This window comes from Rhinatrema bivittatum, chromosome 1 (assembly GCF_901001135.1).
Source record: "Rhinatrema bivittatum chromosome 1, aRhiBiv1.1, whole genome shotgun sequence".
Lineage (NCBI taxonomy): Eukaryota > Metazoa > Chordata > Amphibia > Gymnophiona > Rhinatrematidae > Rhinatrema > Rhinatrema bivittatum.
The window spans coordinates 197,565,207-197,580,544 of NC_042615.1; the positions used below are offsets into that span (position 1 = coordinate 197,565,207).

The 15,338-nt window shown below is 42.1% G+C and overlaps 1 protein-coding gene across 2 annotated transcripts in view; it reads right to left on the reverse strand.

Moving 5' to 3' along the window:
• The window catches only part of CC2D2A (coiled-coil and C2 domain containing 2A), a 404,582-nt gene that overhangs the window by 58,678 nt on the left and 330,566 nt on the right, over nucleotides 1-15,338 (reverse strand). For both annotated transcript variants that reach the window (XM_029590744.1, XM_029590748.1), the window contains exon 29: nucleotides 6,190-6,393. In XM_029590744.1, coding sequence (XP_029446604.1) covers nucleotides 6,190-6,393 — 204 coding nt within the window. The remainder of the gene's footprint in view (nucleotides 1-6,189; nucleotides 6,394-15,338) is intronic.

The window sequence follows — 15,338 nt, forward strand, 5'->3', positions numbered from 1 at the left end:
AGGCGCCGCTGCGGGGGGGCCCGGTCGGCCCGCACTGCCCGCTGTCTGAAAATAGAGGAGGGTGCCGCGGGGGGGGGGGGGCCTTCCTGGCCACACGACCCGCCCCAGACATCTTTCCCTAAATGGCTCAGCAGCCCATGAGGAGCTGTAAAATGGCCGCGGGTGAGGGAGTAAAGAGCGAAGAGGCCGGCTCCACCGGCTTTCGCGGGCACCAGGGGCTGAGCTGTAAAGGAAAAAACTACAAAGGAAAAACAAACTTACCCCTGGCTGCAACGAGAAATAAACAGCAAGGCCGCAGAGAAGAGACAAGGAAGATAAGCCACTCCCCAGAAGTTGAAAGAACTCTGCCTTTTTTTTTTTTTTTTTTTAAACTTAATACAAACTTGATACAAACTTGATCCACAGAAAAAGACAACAACAAGCCATAATCAAGCAAGAAAGTGAAGGAAAAGGAGGGGAAGCCTGATTCCCCTACTCGCATCTGCTGGAGTCAGAAGATACTGAACTCCTGCAGAGGGGGTAGTAGTATATATGGATACGCCCCCTCAAAGCTTGTGCTGACTCCATCTGCTGGATTGGGGACATAACCCACTGTCTGGACTGATCCAGGTACGTACAGGGAATGAAAAATTATCTATATAGCTTAGCTTTTCTTTTCCCTTTCTACGAACAAGTAATACTTCAGAAAAGGCAATAGTCTTTGCCATGTTTCTAATCTTCTTTCCTAGATTTTGGAAATCTTTCTGTACTGCTTAGATATCATTTCTAGTGAAGTCATTGGTCCCCAGATGGATGATAACATTAATATTAGAGTCCCTATTTTCTTCTATAATTGCATTGACTTCCTATTTTGCATTTCTTCTAGCTGAGTTCTTCCAAAGTTTCCCTGCAGATGAAGCTTTCTTTTAAGGTATCTGATAATGGTTAAAGGGTTTCTGGGTGCATTGGGTGAAGTCTGCCCTTTCAAACACTTCATTTTCTGCTGCTGGAGCTTCTTCATTTTCCATGGTAGAAAAGGCAGCATGCAAAGGAATCATTGGGGAGAGTGGATGATTCTTCATCATAAGTCTTACTATGCCAGAGCCCACTGTAATCTATTTATTCCTGGATGTCTGACTCCTCTGTGGAGTGGAGGCAGATATCCTGGATGCTCCACAGTCGGGGAAACTGGATATCTCTGGGTCACAGGTCTTGTTCTACCAGAGTCCATAGTAAACCATTTATTCCTGGGTTTTGGAATACTCTGTGGGAGTTGGGGGAGATATTCTGGAAGCTGCAAGGTAGGGGTGGTTTTTTGAAAACTAGACAATTCCTCTTTCAGATGAGTCAGTTCCTTTTTCACTGCAGACAGCTGAAGGCCAATTGAACAACCCTTAAATCTCCAAATGCTAGGCCTTGGGACATAAACACCACAATTGTCACACTGATAAAAGACATTCTGCTAATAAGTGACTAATATATAAGTTGTTACACTGGCATTTGGGTCTTATATTATTCATGTAACCTAAATCTTTGGAAGAACTATTTAAGAAGAAAACATCCTAGGGGTGATTGGGGGAGGAAGGGAATAAACAACATCTGCAGATTCAAACCCCATTTTTTCTGTTTTTAATAAACACAATTCTCAAGTTCTATATAGCCAGAAAAAAAAAAGATTTCAAGCTAAGCAAACACAAATTATGCAGAAATTCCCAGCAAGAAAAATAGTAAGATATGTTATGACAGCTAAAATAAAAAAGCTAAAATAAAAAAGGCTAAAATAAAAAAGGCTAAAATAAAAAAGGTTACAATGTAAACCGAGATGATATGTAAATTTTGCATGAATCCCGGTATATAAAAATGTTAAATAAATAAATAAATAAATAAATAGAAACAGATTCTTAAGTTTTATATAACTAGAAAAAACAAAGAGTTCAAACCAAGAAATCATAAATTATGCAGAAACTCTCAGCAAGAAAAAAAAGCTATGTTATTGAAAAGTTAAAAAAAAATTAAACTCCAAAGACTTATCCAAGCAACAAGTTCATGTAGGTGTGTGAGTCTCAGTATAGATACATTTCTGACAGTGATTAGTTTGGGCCACAAGTACCCAGCGGAGTCCAAAAAGTAGATCTATTTCTTGTTACTCATCCCAGGAATAAGCAATGGCTATCTCAGTTCTACCTGGCCAATAACTGTTTATGGACTTTTCCTCCAGGAACTTGTTCAAACCTCTTTTAAACCTTGCTATGTGAGTTGCTTTGACCATGTCCTCTGGCAAGAAATTTCACAACAGATTCCACTGCTTGATTGTGCACTAGGTGAAAAATATTTTCTACAATTTGTTTTACTTCTGCTGGTTATTAGTTTCATGTTGTTCCCTATTTACTTGTTCCAACCTGCTAATGATTTTATAAACTTCTATCAAATATCCTTTCAGTCATCTCTTTTCCAAGCTGATAAGTCCTAACCTATTTAGCCTTTCTTCAAACGGGAGCTGATCCATACCCACTATCATTTTTGTTGCTCTTCTCTGTAACTTTTCTGGTTTCACTATATCTTTTTTGGGATGAAGTTATCAAAACTGCACATAGTACTCAAGGGGTAATTCCAACATAGATTGATACAGAAGAATTATGATAGTTTCAGTTTTATCCTCCATTCCTTTCCAAATAATTTCTAACATTCTATTTCCTTTCTTGACCATCGCTGTAGAATGAGGTGAGTGTTAAGGGAGTGCTAAGGAGCGATCCCAATTCCGGGGAAAGTTGTGTGCCCTTGGACCAAGACGCGACTGCAGAGAGCTCTGTAGAAGCGCTGAGACAGGTGAGACATGTCCAAGCACAGGCAGACAGGCTGAAGACCAGGGACTCTGACCTCCGCCGAACCAGATACATCAGAAGAGACCCAACAATGCAATGCTGGTCTCTGGGGTAGCCCTCCGGCCACATCAATAGCCCTTTCGGTCCTGCCGTACAGGAATGGCAAATGCGCCAGGATGGACAGAGGTCAAGGACAGGTGATGATACTGGAACAAGACTTGAAGACTGAAGACACAATCAGACGAAGACTCTTGAAAACATGAACAGACGATACTTGAAGACATGATCAGATGATACTTGAAGACAGGGTCAGATGATATTTGATAAGGTTGAGGCAAGGCTGAAGAGAAGAACATCAGGGACACTGATGAAGCCACTTGATGAGTGGACAGATGACAGAAGAGTTAAAACTCAGTATGAATAGGAATCCGGCCAAGCAGCAACCGTCCTGGACTGAGCTTCGGAGACCTGGCGTGATCGACGCAGGCCAACCTACAGAAGCGAAGGCTTCAGAGCCAGCGCGGAAGACAAATCAGAAGGTCATACCGAAGATGAAGAGAGGACGGCCCACTAGGAGGTAAATCTGGAACCAGGACTTCCAAGAAGAAGGCTACCCTGACGAGGGATCCAAAAGGTCTGAACGCTCGAAAGCGAAAGATCTGAAGATGAGGACGTCAAAGGAATCTGAAGACAAGGACATCTGTACACGAAGACATCTGGAACGTCAGGACATCTGGACTGCAACCCCCCCAGACACTTAGTCAAGAGCATCAAGGAGGTGTTGAGAGAACTGGAGAACAAGACATCTGAGACATCTGGACTTCGGACCCCCAGGTCACTCAACCAAGAGCATTGAGGAGGCACCAAGAGGCAGAACAACTGGATGATGGACTTCAGAAGAGACAGGACATCAGACGGGAGGACTTCAGGAAGATCTGAAGGTAAGGACATTAGGAAGGTTTCTACGATGAAGGCATCTGAAGACAAGGACTTAGGATCCGGTGAGAGACCAAAACATAGAACAAAGAAAAAGACAAAGGATCAGGAACCACAAATGAAGAAAAGGGATTTCCCACGAAGAAGAGAGTGCCTTGAAGAAGTGGAGGAGGACATCGGAATCTCCTGGACCGAAGAACTGGAACAGAGGATCCAGGAACAGTCCAGCTCCATCACTGACTCCTTGCGAAGGCAAAGAAGAACTGAAGGCTGAGCCCTTTTGTAGGGCTGAAGAGGAAATGTCGGGGATGACATCACTAGGAGGAGCCACCCCTTGCACCATGCCCTGTTTTCCACTGAAAACTAGGTCTAAAATAGTTCCCCTCTTGTTGGATCCATGACCAGCTGTTGCATGAAGCAGCCTTTTAATGGCATCAAGGAACTTTAACTCTTTAGCATGTCCTGAAGTTACATGTCCAGTAACTGAAATCTTCTATTATTGTTTTGTCAGTTCTATTACCTGTTTAATCTCTGTTAGCATTTTACAGTCTGTTTCCTCATCCTGCCAGGTATGTGATAGTATACTCCCACTACTATAACCTTCCCAGTCACACTTGGAGTTTCTAGTAATAAGGATTCCAGAAAGCAGTTTGTTTTCTGCAGAACCTATCATGCATACAGAACATGTATGCCATTCTTAACATATAGTGCCCTGCTATATTGATATAATTTGTACACTTGTATCACAGTGTCCCACTGGTTATCCTTCTTTCACCAAGTCTCTGATATGCCTATTATGTTACACCTTTAACTCATTACTACAAACTTTTGCCTCTTAGTTAATTTTTTACATTACGTTAACATGTTATCCCTCCAGTTTTCTTTCTTTTTCTCCTTTTTAGTTTTTACTTTAGTTGTTGCACTATGTTGTCCCCTGCCCATCTTCCCTGTTATTTGTATTTTCCATCTACTGTTTGATGTAAACTGATATGATGTACCCACTAAAGTCGGTATAAAAAAGCCTCTAAATAAATAAAATAAATAAATCTTTATTAAGTGTCATACATTCTAACTCTCCAATCTTTTTTCTCATACTTCTGGTATTTGAATATAGACATTTTACAATATGTTTTTTATTTTTGTTTTCACAGCCTGCTTATTAACAGATGATAGAAGCAGTCTGGAGTCATTCATATCTGTGTACTCTTTCTTTAAATCCATCTGGGCTACTCCAATCCTTACCACAGTTTCTCTATCGGTACATTCTAACTTCCCTGTTTTGCGTTTATTTTAATTCAAGTCAGGGGCATTGTTCAAGATGCTGGTGCAGCACGGTTACTGTTTCAAATGCAAGTTAGTTTGGAGTGGCAGTTTTTCTTTTTCTTAGGAGCTGAGATATGGATGATGGAGATATGAGGTGAGGGTAGATATTATCAGTAGGAAGGGTTAATAAGTGTTTTGTTTTTTGTTTGTTTTTTTTTTTGGAACAAGTTAGTTGGTACAAGGATAGATGAGATATGGATTTTTAATGAGGCATTTGTTGTAGTTTGCATTGCTGGTGGGTGTTTTATGATGTTTTTGAGATAGATTGATCTATGGAATATTATGTGTTATTTATCTACTGATGTCTAATTGTAGAAAAAATAAACATCAATGTACTAAAAATACTAAACATGCCATGATGGAAGACTATTTTTGTGTGTGGTTTAATTGTTTTTTAAATCCCAATTTACTTCCCTCTGTAATTTTATAATTTTCTCATTCCAGTTTTAAAAACATAATTTCAGCAATAAAGTCCCAGTGGAGCAATGCTGGCTGGAATCCTACACCTTTTGCTCTAAGTCTATCTGGGAGCCATGAAACAAGACAGCAAAAGAAAACAGCAAAGTTTGTCACAATACCTTTCTGCATCTATTACATTTATCTTTTGATGTCTGAATGTTGCCTCCTTAAAGGTATTTATTTAGAATTTGTAAATAACATAAACTGAGAAATCTTTTTTTTTTTTTTTACTTGGATTGCTATGTAGCTTATTTCCACCTCTGTGCAAGAAACTTGAATGTGGATCCCTTCCAACCACTTAAATGAAGCCAGAGGGGTCAGGGTACATTCCTAAGAGAGATGTATTCAGGTCCATAATGATGAAATTCCTCATAGTGTCTTTTTCTTCTAGTTTGCAAGAATGTGAGGTGAAGCAAATATGGATAGAAGCAGACTTTCCCTTCCACCTCTACACATACCTCCCTTCAAATTCAGATAAATCTTATTGAGGAAGGTCACCTATAATCCAGGAAGCAAAACAAGGTCAGTCAATCCTAATTATTATATTATTTCAATAAGTATTTGAAGCACAAATTCAGAGCTGGAATAGGGGATGATAAGTACTAATTTTAAATTCGTTGTAAAAATTAGTGAAACTGAGGTGTCTATTGAGTTTAAATAAGATGCTTACCGATGTGGCTTGAAGATTGCTGGGATGAGCATCAAGCAGCTCCCGTGGAGGGTTCAGGGGCTTGATATATCTGGTAATAAAAACTGTTGATCCACTGATATCAATGACAGTGGTCAGGCACTGGCGAGTAGGAAACTTTGACATAGCTTCTGCTTTGTACTTCTCTGCTGCTTGGAGCAACTTCTCTTCCTCCTGACTATCAAACTTCACGGAGAAAATATAGCACACATAAAAATGCTTGTCAGTATACATCACAATCATTAAGATGCTAGTGGTTTCAGAATTACAACATACATGCCAGCATTTCAGCAATATTAAAAGATACATTTTGGGAAGAATGGAGCAGTGTAGGAGATCTTTTAGGAGGGGGAATGGGAAAAAAATGGCAATTTTTAAATATACCTTTTCCATCTTGGACCCAAAATACCCTTTAACCAGAGGTGTTAAACAATGAAGAAATCTTTTTCTAAAGGTTTTCAGAGTGCTTGAATATTTTTAAAACAAAACAAACTTGGACAGAGTATCGTGTTATTTCTATGTATTATTACAGAAAAGTATCTTATAAACAAAATATAAAGCACTAACTCTTCAGAATTACCAAAAGTGGATCAGAATTATAGAAGAGAACCAAATCAGCAGCCAAGTAAACAATTCTCATACAATGTTGGTACCACATAAATCATTATACAACTCCAGGTGCTTGTGGAAAGTGGTTTTGGCACATGAAGCCATGTGAGAAAAATGATTAATTCCAAACTTTGATCTCCACTCAATGGCCATCTAGGACTGGAGACATTGTGCAGATAAGTGTTTACCACTCCAGATATAGAGGCCCGCCTCTGCATTGTTCTTAGAGTGATATCTATTGGCATTGTTCTGCCTTGATCTGGTTTAAATAATTTCTTTTAGAAAGATTTCAAATAGTGTCAGTGGCTATGTTATCTTCAAAACTGTTGCATTTAGAGTGGGGAGTCCCACAGTCATCCTGTTTGCCACCTATCCTTTTCAATGTTTACCTTCACTCCTTGGTTCCACTTATTAGAGCAGATGACACACATATTTTGATTCCTCAGGGTCAATTCAGAAATTATACCTTAAAATTATTTAGTAAATGTACGAAGGTGGTGCCAACTGGACCAGGATCTATAAGGTTAGGCTGAATAAAGAGAAGACAGAGGTACTGTGGGTAGGCTGTATATTTGGCCTGAAAATTATTCCTCTTTAGAGATGTGAATCGGAACCGGAATTGGTTTGAATTCCGGTTCAGATTCACATCGTGTTTTTTTTTTCGTCCGGCCCGATTGCGGTTTGTTTATCGGCTGCGCCCGAGCCGATAAACAAAAAACCCACCCCGACCCTTTAAAACTAATCCCTTAGCTTCCCCCATCCTCCCGACCCCCCTAAAAACATTTTACAGGTACCTGGTGGTCCAGTGGGGGTCCCGGGAGTGATCTCCCGCTCTCGGGCCGTCAGCTGCCACTAATAAAAATGGCGCCGATGGCCTTTGCCCTTACCATGTGACAGGGTATCCATGCCATTGGCCGGCCCCTGTCACATGGTAGGAGCAGTGAATGGCCCACGCCATTTTTAAAGATGGTGCCGGCCATCCAGTGCTCCCTCCATGTGACAGGGGCCGGCCAATGGCATGGATACCCTGTCACATGGTAAGGGCAAAGGGCCATCGGCGCCATTTTGATTAGTGGCAGCCGACAGCCCGGGAGCAGGAGATCGCTCCCGGGACCCCCACTGGACCACCAGGTACCTGTAAAAAGTTTTTTTTGGGGGGGTCGGGAGGGTGGGGGAAGCTAAGGGATTAGTTTTAAAGGGTTGGGGTGGGTTTAGGGGTTATTTTTGTGTGCCGTTTTTCCTGCCCTCCCCAAAACAATAAGAGAACCCCCACGAACAATATCGTGGGGTTTTCCTATCGTTTTGGGGGAGCCCCCAATTTCTGACGATTTTGAAAATATCGTACGATATTTTCAATTGTCTGAAGCCCGATTCACATTCCTATTCCTCTTTTCTACTGGCAGGGGCAGAATATGTGGTGTTCTTGGACGTGAAAAGTCTAGGGATTCTATTAGATTCCTCTTTCCCATTAGAGATGTGGTCAGTAACCAACAAAGCTTTAGTAAATCTGAAGATGATAAATCACTAACAGCTAATGTTACAATAAACACATTTTAAGATGACAATACAATGCTACGTATGCAATGCTATCTATGCAGATCTTCCAAAAGAGAGTTTAGGAACACTATAGATTGTTCAAAACATGGCGTGAGGCTGATTCTGGGGCAGAGGAATTGAAAAAGAGCTACCCTTTTGTTGATTTCTCTCCCCTGCATGCCTTGTATAAAGTTTAAGATTTTCTGTCTTACACTTCGAGGTAGATATTGAAATGTTACTTAGCTGGATACATCAGACTTATCCAGCTAATTGAATATCTGCCTATAGCACTTAGCTGAATAAATGACTAATCTAGTTAAATAGGCATAGAGTCAGTAAACAGGCAGTGTGCATAACTGGGCAGTGCCACCTACCTGGCTAACAGCCAGATAAAGTAGCGATATTGAGCTTTATTCAATTAAGTTAACTGGATAAGTTAGATATGGCCCATAGCAGGTCTAACGTTAGCTGGATAAGCTTATCTGGTTAACTTTAATACTTATCCAGGTATATTCTGCGGCATTGCCGTGCTGCTGAATATCCCGTGTAAGTTAGCCACATAAGTCTTACATAGCTGGATATATTTTAATATTGGCTACTTGAAAAAATAAGAATTGTCTTTTTTGGATGAAAATATGGAATGGCATGTGCTCTCTAGAATGCTGCAAGGAAAAGGCTAAGAAATCAAGTACGAGTCAAGAGAAAGGCTAAGAGTTCCAGGACCTAAAGAAATCTTAAAAACTAAGGGATCAATATTCAAAGCCATTTAGCAAGATAACTCACAAATTATCCAACTAAATGCCAACTTTTTAAATACTGGGGTCCTCATCCAGATAGATTTTAGCCAAATAAGTCATTATCCTGGATCAAAAAGAGCTGTTCCAGGAACATTCCAGAATAGGACTAAGTTATCTGGCTAACTTAGCCAACTTTCAGTTGTATCTGGATAAATTAGTCAGAAATGTTAGACCAGCTTCAGAGTATATCTAAACTAACTGGATATCTTCAAATGATTTATTGGTTAAGAGGAACTGATTTTTTTTTAAAGTGCAGGCCTGAGGCCATATTCCCACCATCCTCTTCCTCTAAATATTTAATTAATGACCTTGCTGGGCTCGAGACCCCTCACGCCTCCACAAAAACCCTCAGAAGTGGATAAAAAACTGTGTGGTGGGGTCCTCAGGTCTGAGACCCCCTTCTTTCCCCATATTTTTTCCTTAATCTGGCTCCTCCCTGCTCCCCTTCCCATCCTCTACCCATTCACAACCTCTTTGTAAACTGTGTCTGAGCCCCCCACCCTGGATGTGTAAAACCCTGGCTGGAAGTAAGGTATTTACTTTACTGTTCCCAGCACTTCCAGCTCTGCTGTGAACTAATACCATATCCAGTTAAGTGGCAAGGTATAGGCCACACAAGGCCAGATAACTTTAAAACTTAACCAGTTATATTCAAACATAACTGGTTAGGTTTAAAAGTTATCTGGCTATATGTAGTTGGCTAAATTCCAACTTATCCAACTAACTAGAGCCTTTGCTGCTACTTAGACAAACAAATTTTAACTTATCTGGATAAGTAGCGGCACTTATTCAGCTATATTCTGATTTATCTGGCTAAGTAGAAGCAGGAGCTACTTAGTAGGGATGTGAATCATTTTTGAACGATTAAAATTATCGTCAGATAATTTTAAAATCGTCCAAAATCATTAGAGTGCACGATACAATACAAATGCCCACGATTTATCGTCAGGGGCATTTGTATTGTATCGTTAAATAGGGTACACCAAAAAAGCCCCTAAACCCACCCTGACCCTTTAAATCGACCCGACCCATCGCTATTTTTTTTTTACGGAGGCCCGCGCCGCAAAAAAACCCAAAAAAACCCATCCGACCCTTTAAATCGACCCCACCCCCTCCTGACCCATTGCTAATTATTTTTTTACGGAGGCCCGTGCCGCAAAAAAACCCATCCGACCCTTTAAATCGACCCCCCCCTCCCGACCCCCCCAAAACCTTTTAAAGTTACCTGGTGGTCCAAGGGGTCCTCAGGGGTCCTCGGGGAGAGAGCCAGGGGGGCCTCGGGGAGAGGAGAGATCCAGGGGGGCCTCGGGGAAAGATTTCCCAGGCATCAGCTGTTCTAAAAAAAAAAAAAAAATGGCGCCGATGCCCCTTTGCCCTTACCATGTGACAGGGTATCCGTGCCATTGGCCGGCCCCTGTCACATGGTAGGAGCACTGGATGTCCGGCGCCATCTTTACTCATCAGCCCATATTATACTATGGGCTGATGAGTAAAGATTGCCGGCGCCATCTTTAAAGATGGTGCCAGCCATCCAGTGCTCCTACCATGTGACAGGGGCCGGCCAATGGCACGGATACCCTGTCACATGGTAAGGGCAAAGGGGCATCGGCGCCATTTTTTTTTTTTTTTTTTAGAACAGGTGATGCCTGGGAAATCTTTCCCCGAGGCCCCCCTGGATCTCTCCTCTCCCCGAGGCCCCCCTGGATCTCTCTCCGAGGTCTCCCGAGGCCCCCCTGGACCACCAGGTAACTTTAAAAGGTTTTGGGGGGGTCGGGAGGGGGGGGTCGATTTAAAGGGTCGGATGGGTTGTTTTTTTTTTTTGCGGCGCGGGCCTCCGTAAAAAAAAAATAGCGATGGGATGGGTCGGGTCGGGGGGGGGGGGGGTTGATTTAAATGGTCGGATGGGTTTTTTTGGGTTTTTTTACGGCGCGGGCCTCCGTAAAAAAATAATTAGCGATGGGTCGGGTCGGGAGGGGGGGGGGGTCGATTTAAGGGGTCGGATGGGTTTTTTTTGTTTTTTTTGCGGCGCGGGCCTCCATAAAAAAATAATTAGCGATGGGTCAGGTCGGGAGGTCGATTTAAAGGGTCGGATGTGTTGTTTTTTTTTTTTTTTGCGGTGTGGGCCTCCTAAAAAAATGTGAATTGGAATCGGAAACGATTCCAATTCACATATCTTAACGATCAGATTCGAGCCCCCCCGCAGCCGAATCTGATCGTTAAGACGATCTGGCACACGATTCACATCTCTACTACTTAGCCAGATAAGTCTGAAAAAATTACATATCCAGGTAAGTCAGATAACTGGAGAAGTCTCAAAGCTCTAATTATTCAGCTATCAGATTTAGTCGGATATGTAGTGCTTTTTACAGTTATCCAGTTACCTGATTTAGACCTAGAGGCACTAAGCCACAATATTTTATCACAGAAGGGGTTCCGCTATTATGGAGGGGTGACGCTGTGATAACGGGGCCCCTCCCCTGCAAAAGCATCATAGCTATATGGCTCGTTCTTTTGTCTCACGGGCAAACACCGCAGGACAAAAGAATGTGGTGCGCAGCCCTTTAATGCAATGGCAGACCCAAATTCACAGGATTGCCATCAACTTAAAGGGCCACTAGCCCTAAAAAAAAAAAAAGTTGCGGCAAACGGGGAGATAGAATAGGGATAAGTGCTGACCCCGTCTCAACCTGGAGTTGATAACTGAGGCAGTGCCAAATTCCCCAAAATTGAAAAAATAGAATTAATTTGACTTGTGAGGTGAGAGGGCTAGAGCTGTCTCTTGTGGGGGCTTGGGGATGGGAAGGGGGGGCTCGAGCCTCAACTTTATTTAATAGATTGGTGGGGTGTAGGGGGGGCTTTCACTATGTGCCAACATTAATTCTATTTTTCATTTTTGAGGGACTCGAGGCCACCTCGACTGGCAGCCCTGGTTGAGATGGGGATCAGCACTGACCCCAGCTCAACCACATTTGCTGGCATTTTTTTTTTTTGCCACTGCTTTAAATATAAGGCGGGAGCCTCAGGACCCATGTTAGAGTCTCAGGTCTCCCCCCTTGCATTTACTGCTTTCTCAAAGCACAGAAACCTTATAACTAACTGTGTATAATGCCAAAATGGAGTCTCTGGTCTCACAATGTTGAACTATTTTTTCCTGCACTGGGTATGTGGACCTGAAGGAATTTCCTGACCAAGCAGTTGAACACCTGGTTTATCTTTCTCTGCAAAGAAATATTATTTGCAGAGCAGCTTGCAAATAAGGACTAACTGGTCTCTGAGCACACACAGAAAAGCAAGAACAAAAAGACTAACAAGTAAATTTTAAAAGGTGCACACGTACTCCCAGAAATATGCAGTATTGGGCACACGAGCAAAAATATGCACAGTTTTATATCATGCATGCAAGTACACACATACCATTTAAAAATATCTCTATCACACATACCGCGTTGTAGCTTTTACACGCGTACTCACAAGTGATCGGGGGGGGGGGGGGGAGAGAGAGAAAAGAGTCTTTTAAAGAGACAATATGACACTCTCTATATATCCCACTGTAAAAGGGGCACTTTCAACTCAGGATGGGTTTTTGGGGGGGTGGCAGGGATACAAGGGTCTACAGACCCTTGCACCCTAGGCAGACCAATGTAACACCACCCTTCCCCCAAAACCCACCCTGAGTTGAAAGTGCCCCTCTTACAGTGGGAGATATATAGAGTGTCAGATTGTCTCTTTAAAAGAGTCTCTCTCTCCTCTCACCCAAGTGTTTCAGAAACCCTCTAGCCCAAAATCTACAGCCTTGCACCTCACTAGGACCAGTAAAAAAATATATGAAATATATGAAATCAGGTCTAGTAGTAAAGCTACATAGGTAACATGGCGCGTTGCCATGGTCAGCCTTGCAAACTTTTGGGGTTATGCGCATATGTCCACATATCCACGCCGGCTCTGTAAATAATTAATTATGATGTTAACTTACTTATGTCTTTCTCTCTCTTCTCCTAGTTCCATTACCCTTGTTCATTGTAACTTCATTTCCTATGCACTAGTTTCAGTTTTATTGTTATCCTGCACTCCTTGTTCCAATGTAAACCGACATGATGTGAATTTATCATGAATGCCGGTATATAAAAAAAACCTAAATAAATAACTAAATAAATAAATAAAATAAATATGTCTTGGCCCCACCCTGGAATGCCCATTTCCTGCCCCTTTGGTCAATGCATCTCTGTCCAAGAGACATTCCCACAGTTTTAAGAAAAAACACAAAAGAAACAGGGCACATGGATCAATCACACTGTGAATTGTGGACATCTAGATCACACAGCCAATCCCTTGGTTAAACGAGAGGAAGAATCTTCTGAAGGGAGTTCTTCTTGAACCTCACCCAAATCAGCAGCTTGTTCAGTCTTTGCAAGACCAGTACAAGCCTCAGTCCCCTTGACTTCTTAGAGATTTGAAAATGCAGGAACAGAATCCCTGGCCACATTCCTAGGAAGAAGTGACTCTGCTGCCAATCGCAGAAGGGCAGATTGAGAAGGGTCAGAGTTGAAGATTGAACTTCGTTGAATTGGAGGAGTGTGAGAGAAGTGTTAGTGGTAACCATATTCCACAATTTAAGAAGCTATTGGTCTTTGGTCATCCAGAGCCATTCTGGAAGGAAAGACTGAACTGTTTCTCCCACCAGAGCAGTTGGGGAGGCAGGCTTTGGAGTTGTCAAAAACTGCTGCACAGTTTATGTTGCATCTAATGCTGAGCCTTGGGTTTACACCTTTCTCTCTACTGACCTCGAGAAGGCAGCTGTTCTTACTGAAGGAGAACCTCAATGATGTTGAAATGGGCATAAGGGATGTCCCTTGAAGAATGGCACTTGTAAGAGAAGTACTGGCATTGGGCAGGGGCCACAGCTGATAACTGTAGGTTTTATTTATACTTCTTAATCAGAGCTACTATCTCTTGAATGTTTTCACATCTGAAGACAATCATGTGTATGTCTTCTTGAAAGTTGCTCAACTGCAACTATTTGAGCCTTTGGCCCCTATAGAAGCTGCTGAAGTCCTGGTCACAATATCAAAAGTTTTGTATATGGAACTGATAATGTGCTTCTCTCATTCTTGCTTGATAGAAGAACACCTGTTCTGAGTCTGATTATTCCATCAAATGTTTTAGCTTCTGAACTCATTTGTGAAATTCTGCACCATATAGAACTGGTAAGCTACAATCCAGTCACACAGCATGGAACTCTGGAAGACTTTCTTTCTAAATGCAACCAATGCCATTGGATCCTTCTCTGGGGATGTGTTAAAGTGATCCTATTCTATTCCACTATGCTGATTCTACTACCGCGGAGTGGTGCGGTAATTGGACTAACTCAAATCCAAGAGTGGCCAGCATTCTATATTTTAAGGCCAACTTTCAGGCCACCAGAAGACAAGATATAGTCATCTGCCATGTCCTCATCTGTATACCCTGGAAGAGAGGAGGTGCAGGGGAGATATGATACAGACCTTCAGATACCTGAAAGGTTTTAATGATGCAAAATTGTCAAACCTTTTCTGTTGGAAAGAAAACAGAAGAACTAGTGGTCACAAAATGAAACTCCAGGGAGGGAGACTCAGAACCAACATCAGGAAATATTTGTTCATGGAGAGGGTGGTGAATGCTTGGAATGCCTTCTGGAGGAGGTTGTGAAGACAAAAACAATGAAATAATTCAAAGGGTATGGGATAAACACTGTGGATCCCTGAAGGCTAGAGGACGGAAATGAAGAAAATAATGCACTAGGGTAACTTGCTGGTGTGGCGGTTACTACCCTTAACCGATAACCCTTCATACTGTTAATGCATCTCCATCATAGACTTAGTTTTTGGGTACTTGTCAGGTTCTTATGGCCTGGATTGGCCACTGTTGGAAACAGGATGCTGGGCTTGATGGACCCTTGCTCTGACCCAGTATGGCATGTTCTTATGTTCTTATTGCTCTCTGCTTCAATGGCAGGGGGAAAAGAGGAAATGGGGAATTGAATTCAGAAAACAACCAACAAGGCCTCAACTTTTATGGACTGGGGAAACAAATAAGCATGGGGGTAACTTGCCAATGTGGCTGTTACTACCCTTAAACAATAAGCCTGATACTTTTAATGCAATTCCAACATTGCTCTCTTCTTCACTGGCAAGAGATAACAGGGGATTGAAT